Here is a 21,424-nt window from a genome sequence, read left to right as displayed (position 1 = left end):
GCATCATGACAAAGAACCCTTTGCAGGAACAAACATATTCACTCTGTCAGGATGGAGCAAAGAAATTTGAACATCCCTTTGTAAATACAGAAGGAAATCCTAGAATTCAGCCAATATGATCTCACAAAATTCCTTACTGTATTCTTTGAGAGGGAGGGTTGTTTCATCTTTTACATCTCTTATTTATTCATCTGTTAATATCAGTATGTTTCTTTACTGCTTCTTTTTTTCTGTCAGACCCACTTGAATTACACACAGGTCATGTTGTCTACCATTACTTACTGCTGTTTCCTGCAAAAGAAAGAAGTCATATTCAGTCAGCTGAAACCACTTAGAGCACGCTTATCCTCATCAGCTGAGCCCAAGATGACAAGAAGGCCACAGTGAGATCAGATCTTCACATTACGCATCTATTATTATCATCATCTCATTTGTTTAGTCTAATTGTGCAAAGATAACCTCATCAGTTTCACAATATAGTGCTGCTCTGTTTAACATTGGTGAATATAAATGGATTACTTTAAGTGTTTTGGCCTGTGGAACCCTAGACATACTATAATTTGATGCAAAACACATCCTTGATTAGCTTTAAATGCTATTTAATTTTAAAATCTGTCTGGCTTCATTAGGCCGTAAAGAGTTTGGAAGAACAGTTTACCAGAATCTGTGCAGCAGTTGTAAATATTTTGGGTGGGGAGAGGAATCGGTGACACCTTTTCTTTATCAGACATCTGCTGTCTTGGTGACTACTAACGAGCTCTAAATCTGACATTGTACATGAAAACAATAAATACAATGGCTGTGGAGGAGTTACAACTGACCTCTTCATGGTTTTTGGAGACAGGTTCTTCTCCAGGTCTCTTTCCAGGTCTTGTACTGACAGAGTGTAGGACTCCGGACAGTAGTCATTCTCCTCGTCGTAGGCGTGGTCCAGCAGGGTTCGAGCCCACGTCCCCATGTCATACGGTGGCATCATCCCACCGAGCTCTGATGGTAGGATCTCTGGGTGGATGAGCTGGTGGAGGCTGTTCAGGTTGTTGCCATGCATAAAGATCTGCATAAGGATAGAATAACAACAGTAAGACAGATCGGCTGCATATTGCACCTATGCACAATAAACATCACAAAGGTTAAAACTTCTGTGGATCCACTGTAAATTTAAACAGCTTTCATGCAGACAAGATGGTAACTTCAGTGGCCAGTGACTGCTTCTTTAACGTCCTCGTTCATACCTTGAGCATAATTTTGGTACATGTAGCTCTGTTTATGTGTTGCTATATGGTTTGTGACATTACATGCAAGAAAACTAGCCACAATTACTTTTTGAAACTATATAACTATAGGAAACTAATTCTAATAGATGCAACAATGTGTTCTTATGCAGTGCAGCTCAGTTCACCTCCACAGCTATTCAACACAATATAGACATGTTTCCCGTTTTGCAACAGTTGAAAGCTGACTAATGACCAATGCCTTAACTCACCCTCTTCCTGGTTTTGTCTTTGAGGAAAGGCCGAATAACGGTGTAGAGAGCATGGATGTACCAGGGCTGGTTCACAAAGTGAATCCCTCCAAATCTGGCAGGAAAACTGTCCTGTTGGAAACACAAACAAAGGAACAGAACAGGTGAACGTCCAGAAGGCTACCAGGGGATAATTCAAAGTTGATCAGTGTTTTTAAATCTGGTCATCAGTGAGCATTTTTCCGGTAAAAAGACGTTCACAACAGCTTCAAAAGTGAATGCTTTCTCACTGACTATTTGATGATGTTGACTTGATATTTACATTTAGACCGTACATGTAATAGTGAAAATTTTCATTCTCTAATGTGCATATAACAATCCCTCGCCATTTTGAAACCAACCGACAACAAAACCAAAAAGATTTACCAAGGGGAACGGTAAAAGCAGCCTCAAGCAGGTTCACACCCATGACCTTGTTATTGCTAAGCTTCGAAGGTAAGTGGCTGTTTTAATAAAGCAGCACACAGCACATCATTATACTTCTTAGATGGGAAGGACAGCAAGCATGTTCAACCTTTGGAGAAGGAGAAGCTGTAACCCCTGATGCTGGTACATGCATGTCTTAGCAAGCATACTTTTCTTATTTTATATTAATGTGTACAAATGCTTCCATTTCAATGTCCCGGAAGCTTCTTTTTAGCTGCACACAGCCTATATAATTCCATATTTATGACATTTTACATGAAACATTAAATGTGTCAAAGTTATGTTTTTAAATAGACCACATTTTGCCTACCAGAGCAATATGCCTTTGGAGAAATACTTTCACACTCATCAGTATCGTCTCTCTTCAACCTACAACTGAAATGTGTGTTTTATGACACGCTGACGTTGTAAACACATTTTAGCTGATTGGAAAGAGGGTCTGGTATTATTGGATAATCTATTGTTCTTTTGTAATGACAATATTTCTGTTTTTTATATAAAACCCCAAAAGATGGAATAAAAATATTTCAGGTGTCAAAATAATAAAAAAAAAGGAAAACAAATCAAACACGGCACTTTCTTGCAATTCTTTCCATTATCTTTTATTTGGAAATTTAGGTTTATTAGTTTTTTAAAAATTTAAACAACAAATTAAATTACATGGTCTATTGGTTATTTTGTTGCTAACTGAAAAAAAAATCATGAAAGCAAAGCCCAAATTTTGGTCTTTGCTAATTCCTTTTTTATATCTCATTTCGACCAGCACAACAGCAGAATGATGAGCAGACAGGCAGCAGAAGTACAATGGGAAAATGTTTCTGAATCGATACTCAGATCATTTAGACCTAACATCACCCACATTCTAACTAGTAACTGCCTCTGAAGTACTTGTTGGTGCTCACTGGGCTTTTATTTTCTCTAATGGTTGTTTACTTTATGATGATCATGCTGCAGGTTATATTTTACTGACATTGTTTCTGTTATAAAAATTAGTATATCATCAGCAAAATGTATAAGCCAACTTCAAAACACTCAATATATAATTGGGTTCTTTATTTTTGTGGGAGGACTATACATGGCCAGTCTCAGAGGATTTCATACAAAAATAACATCTCAAAATAAACATATTATATTATATTTAAAAAAAAATACGAAATGTAAGCAAGAAATGAGTGTGTCATCCCAGCTGTGTTTTTCTATTTATGCTGCAAATAATGTTTCTGTCACTGTTGTCAGAACTGAGATAAAGTTTCTTATGATGTTCTTCATTTGTTAATGTGATATTATTTCCTTCTGAAGCTGCTTTTTAGGATAGACAATCAGGCAAAATAAGGGGATCATATATATTTATGCAAACCAACAGATAATTATGCTGCAGAAGTTTTCTAGAAATGTTTAATGCGTATTTCACAGATCTTCAACCTGAAAAACTGCATATAGTGATTAAAAACATATAGAAACCACTGCATAATTCAACACCGTGTATTTAACAGACGACATCAGGAGATAATCAGGAGATAGAAAGCTCAACCTTCAAAAAAACTGTTGTAAATTTATTATTCCCTAACACATGAATTAGTCAGTATGTCTTTATAAAAAAGATAAACACACTATTCTTCATGTTTTATTGCAAATAACAAAGAGCTAGTGTCAATCAAAAGGAGTTTTTTTCAATGGTGTTTGAGTCCAGCAAATGAAAAATTACCTCTGTGAGTTTCCTGTCCCTTTTCATTAGATTAGTTCTGTAAATGGGCTCTAATCTCATAGTCAATAGGAAATGGCCGGTCTATTTTGAAGTCGCCGCACCAGAACGCCTGAGGGAAATGAGTCCTTGTTCATACAGGTTGGTGTGTGTGGAGTCGAGGCCCAGCACAGTGTTTCCTAGAAGGCTGGACACAATTATTATAATTACAGTCCACTGCGTGTGAGTCATAATTTGGCTTTGGTCCAGCTGTACGCTGAGATTATATTCTGACATAACAGAGCTGGCTGATGAAAATGGCTCAGGGCAGACATTTATATAAAAAGCATTGGCAGTGTGGGAGAGACGGAGACAGTGGCAGCCTCTGGGGTCAGGCCAGGTTTGTAAATTAGGATTTGACCGATATGAATCATCGTGGTCGAAGTCGCCGCCAGTGGCTTGGCTCTGATAGATGGGATGTTGGCTACCAGACTGGACAATTCAATTCAATTCAATTTTATTTATATAGCGCCAATTACAGTCAAATTGTCTCGAGACGCTTTACAGAACCCATATGCCTGACCCCCAGAGCAAGCCAAAAGGCGACAGTGGCAAGGAAAACACCCTTTTAACAGGGAAAAAAACCTCGAGCAGAACCCGGCTCTAATGTGGGGGGACCCATCTGCCTGCTGGCCGGGCGGGTTGAGAGGGACAGAAGAGGTAGAAAGGTAGAGATAGAGGGATAGAAGTAGAGGGGTAGAGGTAGAGAGGTAGAGATAGAGGGATACAGATAGAGGGGTAGAGATAGAGAGGTGGGGGGTGGGACACAAGGACCATAAAACACAGCCACACATCTGAAGCATCCAGCATCCAGCTCTGGGACCAGGGACACTCGGAGAAAGGACACAGAAAGAAACAGAGTGAATGTAATGCAATAATGTTATATATAGTAAATACATAGGTAGTTAGAGAAGGGCTCAGTGCATCAAGAGAGGTCCCCCAGCAGCCTATAGGCCTATAGCAGCATAACTAGGGGCAAACTAAAGGGACGTCAAGAGGGGAAGTCAGTTGTGCAAATGAAAACACCAGCTCACCCCTGTCGACTCAAGGCCTCTGGGTGATGGGACAGAAACTTAGAAAGAGAAGTTTGCAAAAGGAAAAAAGAGGAATTAATTCCAAAAAGGATAATAAATTTGAAATAACTAAGCCTTAATTAAGAATATCTGTTCTCAAATAAGACTTCGTGTTACACTTTACACTGAATGTTGGCTTAACTGAGCAGTTAAGTGACAAAAACAATGTGTGATTATGAATATGGGCATTTCTATGAGATGAATACTAGTATTCAATGACCACAGCACTAATGTACCTGCAATTACTAGTGTCAGAACACAACCACCCACTTACATGCTCATACCACGTTAAGATTTAGAAAATAAAGTGCAAAAAAACAAGAAAAAAAGCTTTTGTCTCCTTCTGTTCTGAGCAGCACGCAGTCTCTGTCTACATATTTAAATGGAAACTGATGTGTTAACGGATGGCCTCAGGAGGATGATTCCTGTTAATGTGGTGACCTTTCATCTCACACAACAATCACACCAGAACGTACCTTTGACCAGTATGACGAGGTTTCTTTTAAAGCAATAAGCATATTGTGATATTTACTGCAAATATTAATCATTTGCAAGAAAAAAATCATTCTGATCTTTTCTCCAGTGGCACCAAAAATTCCACAAGTCCGCATGAAATCCTCCATTGCCAGCATATATGACTAGATTTTGTATTATTGGCAGTAAATAACATCTAAACAACAAGCCTTGTTATTTTTATTTATAACAGGTTTAATAAAAAGATGCAATAAAATGCCTTTGTTTCAGCATTTTGGCAATTAGGTTTAGTCATGATTTCACCAGTAGTTTATATTAACCTCCTGAACCCAAAAATCTGCCAGCAGATTTGAAAGGCTTGCTTTGTTTTTAGAAATTGTCAATATTACACTATTTATCACGAACATAATTGTCTTAAATAGATGCAGCATGGCTGAAAAGCTGTTTGTAGAGGAGAAAGTCATTGACAAGTTTTTGCATGATACATTCAGCATGGTGAAATATCTTTATAGAATTGATGTGCAGAGCTTGTAGGGGTTGTAAAAAAAATAGAATTAGTAAAATATCTGTGCAGAGTCACCATTTTCCCCCATTATTAGCTACACACGGATATTTGGAACAATGTTGTACATATTTATTTCAGAAAATTAAGCTGTTGATCTTGTCTTTTTTGTGGATTTTTTTTTAATGATTTGGCATTCTAACGTTGTCATACTGCACAGAAGACATTTCTGAGTTTTCTCTACTTCTCGCCATGGTTATTCTGTTTCTGTAGAGATCCACAACTATAGAAAAATGTGACAGGAGCAAAAAAAAAACAAAACAAAAGCAACGCATGAAAGAGAGACAGATAAAGAAAAATACTAATGAGCTGCAGATTATACACCAGATTAAATTGTTAATCCATTCATTTTGCTTCAAATTATATCCTTAAACCGTCTTTCATTCACATTTTAAAATTTCATTTTAACGTCATTGCTCCCTGAGGAATTGGACCATGATGTAGCAGATGGCGATAAAATGAGATTAAATCAAATCTTTCCTCTGTTGCTCCAGTCAGTCCACATTTAGATGAGATTTGTTTTTTTTTTTTGTTTTTTTTTAATTTTCGATGAAAGATATTTTAAAAGCTTTTAAAATAATTTAAAGTTTTTGTCTGTATAAGCTCTACACATATACATATGCTATTCTCACCTTAATAAAACTGAAATAGCACATGAGATGTTGCAGATATGTTGGCTGTGAAATGCTGGCTATCATCGGGCGTCCAAAAAATTCAGCAGTGGTAATAAAGAAATCTGTTTTGGTGGACTGACAGGCCTTCCTCCTCTCAGCTGTCTGATCCCTCTGGGCTGCTCTAGCTCTGAACCTCTGGCCTGCCCTCTGCTCTGAGAGACATTTTCACTTTGATGAAGGGACCTGCTGCATTATACATGAAACACTGAAAATGGAAAGTGAGCTGCAGGGCCTCTGCTGCACTGTAGGAACCGGAGGAGGAGGAGGAACGGCAGCTAAAGGATTGATCTGCCTTCACCAAAGTGATGTCTGAAGGATGAGAAACAGGTATGAGGTGTTCAAATACTGGTGAGAGTAACAGAAGGTAGAGGAGAGTCAAGAGGCGATGAAAGATGTAAGGGGATCTGAAGCAGGGAGGATGGAGAAAAGGGGAGAGTATACTTTAAAATGATTTTCCTGCTCTCCATTTCCACAAAAGATGATTAACATTTAAGACACAATTTTTTTTTCCTCCTGCAAAGAGTAACTCTAAAGGCTTGATTCTTGTGCAATGAACAAAGAGAGCAACAAAATGTGGAGGTCAGTAATTTTAGTGTTATTTTCACTTCAGTTTAGAAGCTGAAGTGGCTTTTAACATCCTCCTCCAATCAACTGAGCAGATAAATCATCTGGCAGGAGAACAAAGAGAAGCCTCTTTCAGTTGTGAAAGTTAAACTAAATATGCTTTTGCTAAAAAAGAAAGAAAGAAAGAAAGAAAGAAAAAATGCATCAGATAAAAGCAGTTATTTATCTCTGTTACTGACCAGTGAATCAAGCATTTATTCTGGTCAGACGTGGTGGTTAAAGGATAAAAACACCTCATGTAAAACAATCTGTCTGAAGCCTGTACTACGAAGCAGCTTCAATATACTCACTAACCTAACAACCATTGCCAGGCGAAGTGGTCACATGAAGTTGGTTATCAGCTCAGTAAGTCAACTTAAGGTTTCTGACTGTGGCTATGAATGCAACCACATAAAGGTAGTTACCAAGAGATGACCAATCACAAACATGTACAGGTCAACAGCAGCATATAGGACACTGTTACGTCCTCTGCTAGTCATGTGGTTTGTCATGGACTTTGTACAGCCTCTGTGTGTCTAGATGGCTTGTGTAGACTATTGTTTACAGTTGGCTGAAGATCGAGCTCCAGATCCCACCTGGCAGTCATCAGGAGTGATTGGCCTGGAGCTCCAGACCTGCTCTCAGCCCTGGTTCTCCACACCACCACAACTTCTCCTACCAGATCCCAACCATCACCACACCTGTGATATAAATCTGCAACCAAACTTTCAGCCAGGGCAGCTGGGATTTAGTGTGACCAGTTCACCCTGGTGTCTCTTGTGTCTGTGTGTTTCGTGTGCATTCTGTGTGGTCCGCAGATTCCTTAGCCACTTAGGGGTGGCTACTTGGAATATAGCTTCTGATAGAGGTTGCTGATTTGGTGAGGAGCTACCAGTCTTGGTGAAGGCTGTAGCTCCTGTTAGAAGCCTGCTAATTTGGTGAGAAGCTACTTGTGACTTATGTCTTTGTATGTTGTGTCTTGTTAGATAATGTTAGATCAGTGGTTCTTAACCTTGTTGGGGGTACTGAATCCCACCACTTTCATATGCGCATTCACCGAACCCTTCTTTATTGAAAAATAAGATTTTTTTCAAATTCAAGACATAGTTATATGTTTTACTGGTGCACAATATGAACCATGCATTAACATCACTTGTGTTCTTGTATTCCCCATCTCCATGCAGCTTAAGGAAGTGTTCCTTTAGTTTTGCCGGTGCTAGACTAGAATTGCTTAACTTGGCATTGCAAATCATGCAGATAGGACGCTGACTCCCATCACGTTCCGTTATACATGTGAATCCATGTTGTACATATTCGTCCGACCACTTTCTTTTTTTGCTCAACATAGTTAGTATGAATTAAAATATTAAGAAAGAAATCACACAACGTACCATCACGACAGTCACAAGTCGACTACTGAGTGCACCAAATTCTCTGTAGCACAGATTGGCCAAGCAATGTAGCGTGATCACCTGCAACCAGTGATGGCCAAACAGGGCGTCATCACGAATCATATGAGTCGGCTGTGTGTCTTGACCTCCGTCGAGCCCCTGACACTGACTCACCGAACCCCTAGGGTTCGATCAAACCCAGGTTAAGAACCACTGTGTTAGATAGTGTCTCGTTAAATTTCTGTTGTTTGTGGTGCTTGTTGCTACTGTGTTTAGGTAGCTAGTTTAAGAACTCTGTTAGCCTTTGCTTGGTTTTATTTGATTCTTTGATTTAGCAACATCTACCAGCCCTGTTTTCCTTTGTTTGACCGCTTTTGCGTTACTTCTGTCACTGAGCAATGAATTGCTTTACCTAACCAATGACATCTGGTTATTTTTGTTACATCCACCTGGCCCTAGTGGTTGGATCCTAACAACACTGTTAGAAATATTCATACACAAAAGATACATCAAGAGTTTATTAATGATTCCAAAGTGGAAAAAGTTTGTCTACATTTATGACCATAATTTAGAAACCTCAGTGACTAAAGCACAATAAAATGTGTTTTAATTGTTATTTGACTACCTGTTGCCATATTCAGTGGTTGCTTTATTGACTAGAGAGGTCCTGGTCTGTAACACAATAACATCACTGCTGCAAATATGGTGTGAAATGAAAAAATCTGTCTATCCTGTCTTATCGTTGGAGATAATTTAGTATTGGAAGTAAATAATGAAGGTACTGCTTTGTTGTGTCGAGTTATGTGTAAAAGTGCACAATTCTTTCTCTTTGGAAATCCTCATATGGATCCTGTTGCTGTCTTAATCAACTTAGAGGAAAGACTCGTACAAACAGCTGGAAGCAACAAACTGAACTTCAGTTCCTGGGGACACATTGAGGTCTGTGTGTCTCCTCCATCAATTAAAGGCACAAACTGTGTTTTTTATGTCCTTTGTGAGGCCCATAAGTGGCTGCACAGCTGACTGGCTGCTTACCTTAACAGTCATGAAAGTCAAATAATTTGCTTTTACTTTCATTCGGTACCATAGTTGCATTTACTGAAACTTGGACATCAGAGCTTCAGTAAATGAACTTGACCAATCAGATCAGCAATGGCCACAGGGGGGCAATAAGACTTGAAGGGTGGCCTTGGACTCCCCTATTCCCTCCTCGGAGGCATCTCTGTTTAATAATATTTGACTATAATTAGGCTACTATAATCTTTTCTATCAAATGTGTTGCTTAGATGTATTCTTGTGGTGTGTGAAACAGTTTTAGCTTCATTCTTTCAGGTGTAAATGTAACAGTGTCAAACAGTCTTGGCAGCAAATAAAGAACAAACTAATTTAAACTGGTTAGCAGGCTTCCTGCCAAACTTAAAAGGTCAACGAGTACAAGGCTTTAATGCTTTATCAGTCTCTTTTTTAGGATTCTATAGGAAGGCCTAAAGAACAAGGAAGTTATTTGAATTATCTTGCAGTCAACAGGAAAATAAAATAAAGCTGAGAATCTAGATCTGTCATATGTATACCCAGAAACTCCTCCTGTAAGCAGCACACTGAGCTCCAGGATCCTGAGAGAGTAGTGATGCTTGTTGATCTGTTATTTTGAAGGTAACCTGCTGGTTAGGTGTGCAGCATAAGTTACCATGATGATGTACTCTGGTGAAAAGTGAATCACAGCTGGAAACCTGAAACTCCAGAATTAAAACTGAAGTCAGGTCACTAAACCCAAATTCTGCTTCACAGTACACACCTCTGAACCACATGAGTAGAAGTAGAAGTATTTATGTGAAAAAGAAGGGATTTAGAAAACTGATGGAAATCCACCCAACATCTGTAAGCAACAGTCAGACTAACAATCTCCATCCACAGTTCTGAGAAAATGTAATTTGGCATCATTTCAATCCAACAGATTTGTCAAGGGAACATCAATATATAGACACAAACATCTATCAGGTGGCTGTGATCCGCATGATTGAACGACAATCTCTTCTGAGTGGACCAATCAGAGTAGAGGTGAAAAATACTCAGAGGATCATAGTGAAAATCACCAAAATCAGCTGGATTCAATATCTTTCAGATGTGTGGAGATAATGTACGTAATGTCTGTATTTTCTACGGCATCAGATTCTCATCATCTCAACTTTCACAGCTGCTGGTGTGAAAGGATGCAAACTCTTCATGGATCTAACAGCTACAAGAACTCCCAAGAGCTTTATTTTGTTTTAAATACATTTAAATCTGAATGTTTTTGTTACATTTCTATGTATTTGTCTGTAAGTCACTGTTCTTGGTTCCCGTCTCAGCTAAGAGACTGAAACTGCATGAGCATCACTCAAAAACATTATATATACATGAAAACAGGTTTTGAGAGTCAATAAAGCATAAAGCCAATACAGAAAAACTGCCACACTAAAAACACTAAGCAAAATGTGATGACAATTTCACAAATCAATGGCATTAAACCTTAAAGGAACCTTTTTTGGCCACGTTTTTGCCAGAAGATGGCTTTGATTCTCATCCACATCTGACAGAGTTGAAAAATACTAAAATTTTAACCGAGCTAGTTCTCAAATAAGCAGCTTAAATATTCAATGGATGCAAACTGCCAATTGCAGAAACCAGTCAGTCAAAACCACTTTAGCATTTCCTTTGATGTTCGGCCACTGGGAAGCAAACGTCGATTCTAAACAAATGAGGATTTATTTTTGGCTTCCTGCTCGAGGTCACTGCTGAGCGTGTTCAGTTCCAGCGAAAGGTTGAAGAGAATTAAAGGTGACAGAAGATGAAGATAAATCTGTTAACACCAACTGGACAAAATGTGGAACTGAGGAGAAAACAATCAGATTTATTTACACAATTGTACATTTAGATGCTGCTTCGTCTCTCTGCTCTCCCTCCCGGGAGCTAGTGGCTTCACTGGAAAAGGATAAACCCATTAGAAAAGATTTTCTTTTTAAAGCTTGGTTTGCTGTAGAAAGCAGCTCCCACCTCCTGCTTTGTGACATTAAGCAACCCTGCAGATTTCCCTCTAAATCTAACCTGAGGCCACAACCTGCAGAATGCAGCGGAGCAGCTGCCAATCTTATTTGTGATGGTCTTTTTTGTTCGACAGTAATTATAGTAATGACTCACAACTAATCTCCTCATTGTTTTTTTTTTTAAAGGAGATTCTACCGTTCATTTTTGTCTTGAAATGTATGTTTTTGTTTTTCCTACTTTACATTTTATTTAATTAGTTTCACTCCTAATATGTTTTTTAATCACCTGATAATAATAACTGAAACTGATGTATGCAGGGGCTGCACAGTGGTTCAGTGGTTAGTATTGTCGCCTTGCGGCTAGAAGATCCCTGGTTCGCCTCCCAGCCTGGGCCTGGGATCTTTCTGCATGGAGTTTGCATGTTCATCCCTGTGCTTGTGTAGGTTTTCTCCAGGTTCTCTGGCTTCCTCCCACAGTCCAAAAACATGCTGAGGTTAACTGATGACTCTAAATTGTCCATGAGTGTCAATGTTTGTCTCTGTATGTAGCACTGTGATAGACTGGTGACCTGTCCAGGTGTCCCCTGCCTTCACCCTAAGTCATCTGGGATAAACTCCAGCCCCCCGCGACCCTAATGAGGATTAAGTGGTGCCAAAGATAGTGGCTGGATGGATTGAAAATGGATGACTCAACCAATCACATCCAGCCGTAGTGAAGCCGACCCGCTTCACCAACGTTACCCTAATATCTGCCTCCAAATACTGTAGAGATGACAGATGTGGTAAACCATCGCATTAGTGGTCTACAAATGTTTCTTTCATTTTTTAATTATTATACAAAACACACTTTAAACTGAACTTAATTCCAATTGAAATATCGCACATGATCATGTCAGTCTCAAAATGAACACCAAAGATTCAAGTTCATATTGAGTGATATTTTTTAGTTTTTATACAGATTCAGTTTCTGCCTTGTAGGTATACTTGTACATCGACATCAAAGTGGTAATTCCAACTGTGAATCTGAGATTTTTTTTCTGAAAACTATGATTTGGTGCTAAAAAACATAGCAGTATCTAAGAGTTAGACAAACATAATTCTTAAGCTTCTTAAGTTATTAATCACTATACACTACCATTCAAAAGTTTGGGGTCATCCAGACAACTTCATGTTTTTCATGAAAACTCACATTTTTATTCATGTGCTAACATAATTGCACAAGGGTTTTCTAATCATCAATTAGTCTTTCTACACCATTAGCTAACACAATGTAGCATTAGAACACAGGAGTGATGGTTGCTGGAAATGTTCCTCTGTACCCCTATGGAGATATTCCATTAAAAATCAGCTGTTTCCAGCTAGAATAGTCATTAACCACATTAATAATGTCTGGACTGTATTTCTGATTAATTTAATGTTATGTTCATTGAAAAAAAATGCTTTTCCTTCAAAAATAAGAACATTTCTAAGTGACCCAAACTGTTGAACGGTGGTGTACCTAGATTGACTATTTACACTGTTTAAAAGATTGAAAAACAAACAAGAATATTAATAATATATTTAGTGGAAAGTCAATAATTGGTTCAAATTTGTCTGAAAGAATATAATTTGTAGTTCAATCGTTAATGGATGGCTTTACTCAAATCATTTTAAAGAAATGTTTTGGGTAATCAGCAGATCTGACATGTTTTCTTCTCATTTTTATATTTACTTTCTGCTACTACAGGCAATTTTGCAACCACTGATGTTAGGATAAAAGATTTATTGAGTGTAAACTGTGGTGATGAGTACTTTTCTTTAATTTCAGAACACAGATGAAAAACAGTTATGTGGAGGGACATTTTTTCCCTCCTGTCACATCTTTACTGACTGTGGTCTCATTTTTCACTGTAATATAAAGTCCTGCCCTTCTAAGGAAACTACTGGTAGAAGCAGAGAGAACTCAAAAATCAATTTAGCACGGAAAGCGCCATAAGTCATAAAAAAGGACAAATCTTTGAGTATTCATTTTTTGTTTCCATCCTTGTCTGTCCTTTCTGCTCTGTATTAACACACCCTGCAGTTCAGCTGAAAACTCCCTGAATTTTTGTCAGGTGACTGTTGTCACAGTTGTAGCTCAGAAACTTGTGACTTCTCAGCTGTGAGGAGTGCAGAATTTTTAGTTTCTCACAGAATCTGTTTTGTGCAGTTGATGAATCTTTAAATGAGACATCTAAAATAAAGGGATTTTAATTCAATTTAGATCTGGATCATTTTCATGACAGCAGTGCATGTCACACAGGAGTACTTCAAGGACCGTCAGAAAGCTGAAAATCCAATTATTTTTGTTAAAATGGTCAATTTTGACATTTTTTCAAGATAACATGCCTTTAAAAGCCACCAGCAGATTTGGGGGTTCAGAGAATTAATAACTAATTTTTTAAATGCTGTTTTATAGCACTTTGTGGTCCAAAGCCATGTCGCCCCTACAGCACCAATCTGATTTGTTGCAAATCATGAGTAATAGCCAATCAACACTGAAGATGTCACAGCCCACAGCTTAAGGCTGTGGACTGTGGTAGTGCTTCCTGCTCTCTCTCTCTCTCCTAGGTGTGTTCATGGTGAAGCTGGCAGCAGGTGTGGTTCATTGTAATCAGCAGATGAGCTGCAGGTGGAGCCTGAGTGACTGGTCTCTGAGCATCTCCATAAAAGCAGATGGCACCAGTCATTCGAAGCTGGACTGTCGTCTAATCTCCAGTTAGTGCTGGGAGTAGAACTGTCTTTGCCACCAGCCTAGAATTGCTAGTAATTCTGTTTTCTGTGTTTAGTAAGCTGAGTCCTGCCTGCTGAGTTGCCTGGGTTCCTTCATCTGCTGGTTTTCTGCCCTACCACAGATTTTGCCTTCTTCTCCAGAGGATCTCCACCTATCGCCACCTTAACCTGGGACCATCAACATACACCTGGAAAGAAGACTTTCTCTGGAAACATCTGCCACGACCGGGTTCTACTGACACCAACTTACCAATCACATGGCGAACACCAGGAGGGAGAGTTCTAGATGACGTCAAACCAAAAGGACTGTTCTCAGCTCATCAGCTAAGTCTCCAAGCCCTAGTATCACCAGACTCTTTGTGTTTTTAATACGTTGAATTAAATAATCAGCGTTACGTATTTAACTTGATGTATTTTATGCTTTGCATAGGATAGTTTTAGTCTGGGGTTTCAGCTCATAATTACTGGTAGTCTAGGCTGGGTTAGTTTCGTATTTTCAGTTGTTTCCCTACCTTGGTGTTACCATACGTGGGTTAACCTTAGTTTCAGTTTCCATGTTCATGTAGTTATTCCTCTGTACCTCTAGATGGGTTTGTTTCTTAGTTTTAGTAGTAGTTTAGTTCTTCTTTGTCTAAGATTCTAGTTCCGGTTCCTGTATTAATTTTCTTGTGAATAAAAACATTTTTAAAACGTTTACACTGGTGTTTCATTCCCTGCTCCTGAGCCTTTTGAACCTGCCTTAACAGAAGTGCTGAAAAGTTCTCTTTTACACCTCACACCAGCTGCATTGGCTTAAAACGAAGAAAAAAACAAGAATTTGTTTTAAATTACATGTTACTGAATGTGCCTTTCTGTATTTTTGTTAATCCATAGGCTTTAAACGGTGCAGGTTTAGAACACAGGTTAGGTCCACACTTGTAATGAAGATGGGGTTGTAAATGCTCACAGGGTCTAAGAATCAGACTATTTCCTGGGTAGATTTTCTGTGGGTCAGATGAGGAAGAGTCTGGGGTACCAATGAAATCACAATGTGAGGGATGACCTCCTTAAACAGTGTTCATCTTTGGCAGTTTGGTCAATATTTGTGTAATACTTCTGTCACTGAAATAGGAAATGCTCTTCTAAGATGCATTTAACTTAGAATTTTTTGCACGAAGTTTCTTTCAAAATGTTGAATGCAATCTTTTAATTGTTTCCCCTTATTGTCTTGATACATAACCAAATAAAGTAATTTCAATTAAGTTTGACACTAAGATTTTTATTTTTCCTGCAGATGCATATCAGTTCCAAAGTATCGGCCATTTAACTCCTTCATTACTAATAATCAATTTCATTATTGGCCCAAAAAAACATGTGTCGATCCATATTTAATACACACTGAGGTTTATAAAAATCCTTATTAATAATTTCTTTCACTTTATAAACTCATCTTGTAACACTGACAGGTGCCACTGATGTCTGATGGTGTGAAAGCTTTCCAGTCGTAACCTCGACCGCCCCTCCATCCATCACTCCCTTCTGTCCCACGTAACTTGAATGCAGCATCAATGTCGTTTCTCCTGCTGCTGTTATAAAACACAAACGGACAGATTGCCACCAACACTGTGTGTGTGTTGAAACACTGTGTATTTAAAGGCGTTCATGCGATGCGCTGACTCGCCTGTGATGGCTGAAGCAAAGAACAGATGAAGTCAGCCAATTGTCAGCAGCCACATCTGCCTCTTTACTGAAACATCTGTCCAGCGGGATTACAAGCTGCTCTGTGACTCAAACAGTGAGTCATCTTTAAGGATGCTGAATTTACCGAACCACACGAAAGCTGCAGGAGAAATAAAGACTGAGTTTAACAGTTGGAAAAGACTCTAATTACTGCAACTGGCATGAGATCCTGAGGAAAGACGAAATAAGAGTTAGAGAAGGTGTGAAGAGGGTGTATTTAGAGTTTCCACATATTTTCTAGCCTTGCTGCATTAAATCACTGTTATTTGGTGTTTGACTTTAGGCCTTTTTCTCAAAGCAGAAGCAAAATGTTACCTGCAGTTCTGACCCTGCAGCGTTTACAGAGAAACACTTCAGAGAGCTACAGGATGACTGCAAGGATTCCGCCTGTACAGGTATTATGTAACTGTCAGGTTAGGTGAATATTTAACAGCTGTAGCTTTCAAAAACTGTCCAGTTGAGCAGAAGAACCAGAGTGTGACAAGCAGCAGGTACAGCGCTTTGCCATTTATTCACATTTTACATATCAGGTCATCCAAAGTATGCATGACAAATGCCTTTATGCCTTTTCTTTGTCATGCAGTTTTGTGTTTCCTGCACCTTTAATGAATCACCGTTTCCTTCATGAGATATAGCTGTAAATGAGTAAATTGACCTTAACGCAGTCATGCGAAAAGTCACTGCTGTATATGAGCACTGAAGGGAGTCTTTTGAAATATATACCACTGTTTCGTTGTCACAAAGCACCGTATTTGTTGCAGAACTGCTGAGCTTCACAGTTGACAGGCAGCTCTGATTAGATGTAATTATGTTTGAATTGTGGCTCAGCAGGTTGAAAAACTATTGCACAAAAGCTAAATGGTGAACAAATGACATTTCATCTTCTAGATATAGAAAGTGAACATCTTTCAAGTGAGAAAAATCTCAAGTTCTCATGATTCAAAAAGGAATAAGAAACATTGCTGTGTTTTCCAAAAGCTACAAAGTCCAAGATGGATTCAGTGTCTGTAAGTTCTTAGTTTTAATTTTAAGTCCCACAACTCTACTGCTTTGGTTCATACTCTCTACTCAGCACCAAACAGCAGAATTCAGACACAGCTGCCATCTTAAAATGAACACTGATGTTGCTGCTTTGTATCAGCTGGACGTGTAAATAAGAAACTGTTAAAAAGTTCACCTCATCAACCCAAAAGGAGACGATCTGTCAGTGTTGTGTTCACAGCTGCTGTCTGCTGCCGGCCAGTAGAACTAAAAACAATCTGTCATCACAGCTTTATTCACAGAACACTTGTTGGATATAAAGAAAATAAGGCCAGCATTTTACTTTACAGGCTATTAGGACGGTTCAAACTAATGACTATTTTCAGTGTTGAATAATCTGCTGATTATTTTCTCAAATAATCAATTAGTTATTTGGAATTTACGCTGATGATCAAACCGAAGATGACATTCACAAATGTTGGGTTTTGTCCACAACCAAAAGATGCTTGGTTTATTGTTATTAAGGAGGAAAGAAACAAGAAAAATATTCACATTAAAGAAGCTGCAATCAAATAATCAAACTTTTATTTCTTCAAAAATTCTCAAACTGATTAACCATCTATAAAAATGTTGCCAGCAAATCACTCCGCCAAGGAACACGGTGGACTTATGTGACCATTGCCATACGTTTGTCCGTCTGTCTGTCTGTCTGTCTGTTAGCAATATTAGTCAAAAACAGACTAACAGATTTGGATGAAATTTTCAGGGAAGGTCATGAATGACACAAGGACCACCTGATTAGATTTTGGCAGTGATGCGGCTTATAGTCTGGATCCATGGATTTGTTAAAGATTTCTGTATCATTGTGAGATCGCAGCACGGCGTCACTGTAACTATGACAACAAGTGAACAGCTGCCTGCTGACGATCACGATTGCAATCTCACTACAAATCGACCACTGCAGACTTATCGGGACATATTCGTCGGAAACGATACAAGGAACAATTGATTAAATTATGGGGGTGTTTCCGAGTCCCATCAATTTCCACCGCTACATATGTAGGCCACGCGATTCAGTATCCGTACGTAACATACACATTTATATCACACACCTGTGCTCAGCGCAAGGTAGTTTTTAATTAAAGATTTCTCTCTGAGTGCTTTTCTAATTGGTTACAATTTAATGGATTAATCGCTGTAGCTGTTACTGTTTTGCTCATTGAAGCACTGCAGTTTGTAACCACTGGCACAACTAAGTAAGTACATTTACACAAGTAAAGCTTTAACTTTATGCTACTTTACTCTTCCACTAAACTACATATCAGAGGGAAACACTCTACTTTGTACTCCAATACTTTTATCTGACAGCTTTAACTGATTTCAAGGTGAAGATTTTGTGCAATGGATAATATAACAAGCGATTTAATACAACACACTGTTAAAGCTGAATTCAGAGGTTCCCAACCTTTTCGGTCTCTTACAAAAATCAGTGTGTATTCTGCTCACATTTTAGACGTCAAGGAGTTGTTAGCAGCTCCACCAAATTATGATTTTTCCCTCTAAACTTTTATATAATTTAATTACTATAAATCTTCAAATGACCCCATGTCTCACTGAAAAACTAAGACCGGAGAAAACTGCAAAGAGATTTCTGTATTAGAATGTTTAATTCTTTTTCTTCAAATAGAATTTTTAGTTTGAAAGGTCTATTTTTATAGTGTAGTATTATAAAGGATCTGAGTATATTTTCCAATACATGCTGTAGCCACATAAACCAACCAAACTCTGTCACAAACCATTAAAGCATAACTAATAAATATGGCAGCTATCAGCTGACAGCATCTTATCACGGATGTACAGACATCAGCTCATATGTCAGCAACAACTTTCAAGAAATGTCAGTACAGAAAGGTCAAAGATATGGTTGAATGAAACGGTGAACATACCTTTATGACAACTTCTGAAAACTTTCATTTTATTTAAAAAATAGTTTCTTCATGATATGTTTATATCCACATACATCATTGTGGGGTTTTGTATAAATACATTTTCAAAATCCAGCAATGATCACATACGAACCCTGAATATAGACTGAATGTAGCCGAGCTCTGGTTTCACAGCAGCTCATTAGACGAAGGTGATTCAGCAACTGATGCCAAAAACAGCATTAAAATAAACCCTACTGATTTACACAAACAACCTGACGCTGGCAGAGAAACCAGAACAACCACAGCTATTATTCATATAATCGAATAAACCCAATTAGGCTGTAAACATATTTTCTTGGAACATAAAGAACAAATCGATCAGACGCTGGAAAGAAAGAGGAAAAGCAGATCTTTGTCAGGACAACGGCAGAGACAAGCACAAAGAGGCAGCTTTAACACGACAACAGGAGGAAGAGAAGGAGGATCAAAGCTGCTCTGTGCTGTGTAAAACACGTATTTTATGGTGGAATCTGCTGAAGCTGTAACATCGGGTCGAACGGAGCTACAACCTGCAAGTCACAGGCGCTCATTTATTATTTAGTTTATCAAATGGGAGCTGTGACAGCAGCGTGAGACGAGATGGAACCAGGGGATGGGAGCCAGATCCACAGCAGCCCTGAGTTGGCTTTCATCGCCCACTCAGTCAGAAATGCACGGTGCTGGAAGAATCAGAGGAGAGTCTGTGTTTGACTCCTTTACTGGTGATAACAGCACATAAACAGCTGGTCCTGGACAATGTGACTCCAAAGGTTCACCCGAACTTGCTCCATAAATGTAATTTTAGTTTCCATTAATCATTCTGCATGTCAGAGCACTAAGCCCACCTCATACATACAGGAGATGAAACCCAATTAGAATCCATACACTGCTTCATTAGGGTCGTAGGGGAACTGGAGTCTATCCCAGCTGACATAAGGTGAAGGCAGGGGACATCCTGGAGAGGTCACCAGTCTATCACAGGGCTACATATACAGACAAACAATCACACTTGCATTCACACCTTTGGACAATTGAGAATCACCAATTAACCTCAGCACATTTTTGGATTGTGGGAGGAAGCCGAAGCACCCGGAGAAAACCCACGCATGCACAGGCAGAACATGTAAACTCCATGCAGAAAGATCCCAGAAAGGCCAGGAATGGAACCGGGGATCTTCCACCTGCAAGGTAAAAGTGCTAACCACTGAGCCACTGTGCAACCCCCCCACTTAGAATATACATGAAATGATTTTATATTGTCACGTTGAGTTGAGGCAGACTGGGTTCTAATTTTCTCTTTTGCAAGTCCCATATTTGTTAAGGCATCACTAATCTCCCCTTTGATCACTTGGGCTTAGAAAGATTTATAAAGTTACACTGGCAAATTTGTTAATAAGAATTGTGTTTTTTATATGCTAGAAGATACATCATGAATAAAATAAGCAGTCAGAGTCATAGCTGAGTATTTGTACCTTGAAGCTGCAGTGTAGTGGTGACAGTCTCAAAAACATGGTTTCAGACTTCCAGGGTTTTGTACATAAGAATCGTAAAGAACCAATACCGTCTACTTGCAATGAGGTGCTTTCTGTGCCATTATTCTATTTCAGAATCAGTTCCTGGATTGAACATGTACAGCATTGTGAATCACACAGTAACTTCACAGTGTTTGAGCAGAGTTGCAGGTGAGCTGGTGTGCTCGAGGTGATGTGAACAGGGAGGGTATATCTGCACAGTCTGTGGGAAGCAATAATGCAGTTACATCTAAGCCATTTTAAGGTCAAAAAGCATCATTTTGACAGAAGAAAACAAGAAAAATTATCAGAGAGTACTTGGAGTACTCCTCCAAGGCTGCTCAGTCATTGTATGATTTCTGATGGATAAGTCCCGATAAGTCCACAGCACTTGATTTGTAGTAGGATCACAATCATGTGATCATCAGCAGGCAGCTGATGTCATGTTCACTTGTCATAGTTACAGTGACACCGTGCCGCGATCTCGCAATGATACAGAAATCTTTAACAAATCCGTGGATCCAGACTATAAGCTGCATCACTGCCAAAATCTAATCAGGTGGTCCTTGTGTCAAATTCTGACCCTCCCTGAAAATTTCATCCAAATCCATTATTCCGTTTTTGAGTAATGTTGCTAACAGACAGACAGACAGACGGACAAACGTACGTCAATCGTCACATAACTCCACCGTGTTCCTGGGAGGACTAATTATACATATGTAACTTTATTATACAGAGATGAGTTTTTAGATTTTCATATTTTAGTTTTAAGTGTGGTGGAGTTATCAACATTCCCACAGAACAGTATTCTCACACTCAGCTGCCTACCAAATGGTGGCTTCAGATGCAACGCAACATACGCTTCTGCATTCAGTGCACTAATCGACGAAGTTGTATAGAACAAAGCAAGTTGGCAAGTTTTTCAAACGTCTCGTAGGACTGTGTCACTAAAACTCTGAAGAACTACTCTACTTTACCTCAGTTTAGAAACTTTAATGGGTCTGTA

At 38.8% G+C, this 21,424-nt stretch overlaps 1 protein-coding gene across 1 annotated transcript in view; it reads right to left on the bottom strand.

The window, feature by feature from the left end:
• The window catches only part of clvs2 (clavesin 2), a 67,209-nt gene that overhangs the window by 12,969 nt on the left and 32,816 nt on the right, over positions 1 to 21,424 (bottom strand). The window contains exons 3-4 of the mRNA XM_023279991.3: positions 1,484 to 1,594; positions 822 to 1,054 (exon numbers count right to left, since the gene is read on the bottom strand). Of these exons, the coding sequence (XP_023135759.2) occupies positions 822 to 1,054; positions 1,484 to 1,594 (344 nt within the window). The remainder of the gene's footprint in view (positions 1 to 821; positions 1,055 to 1,483; positions 1,595 to 21,424) is intronic.

This window comes from Amphiprion ocellaris, chromosome 12 (assembly GCF_022539595.1).
Source record: "Amphiprion ocellaris isolate individual 3 ecotype Okinawa chromosome 12, ASM2253959v1, whole genome shotgun sequence".
NCBI classification, from domain to species: Eukaryota; Metazoa; Chordata; class Actinopteri; family Pomacentridae; genus Amphiprion; species Amphiprion ocellaris.
The sequence above is the reverse complement of the archived record's forward strand: the minus strand, read 5'-3'. Positions and strand labels throughout refer to the sequence as shown.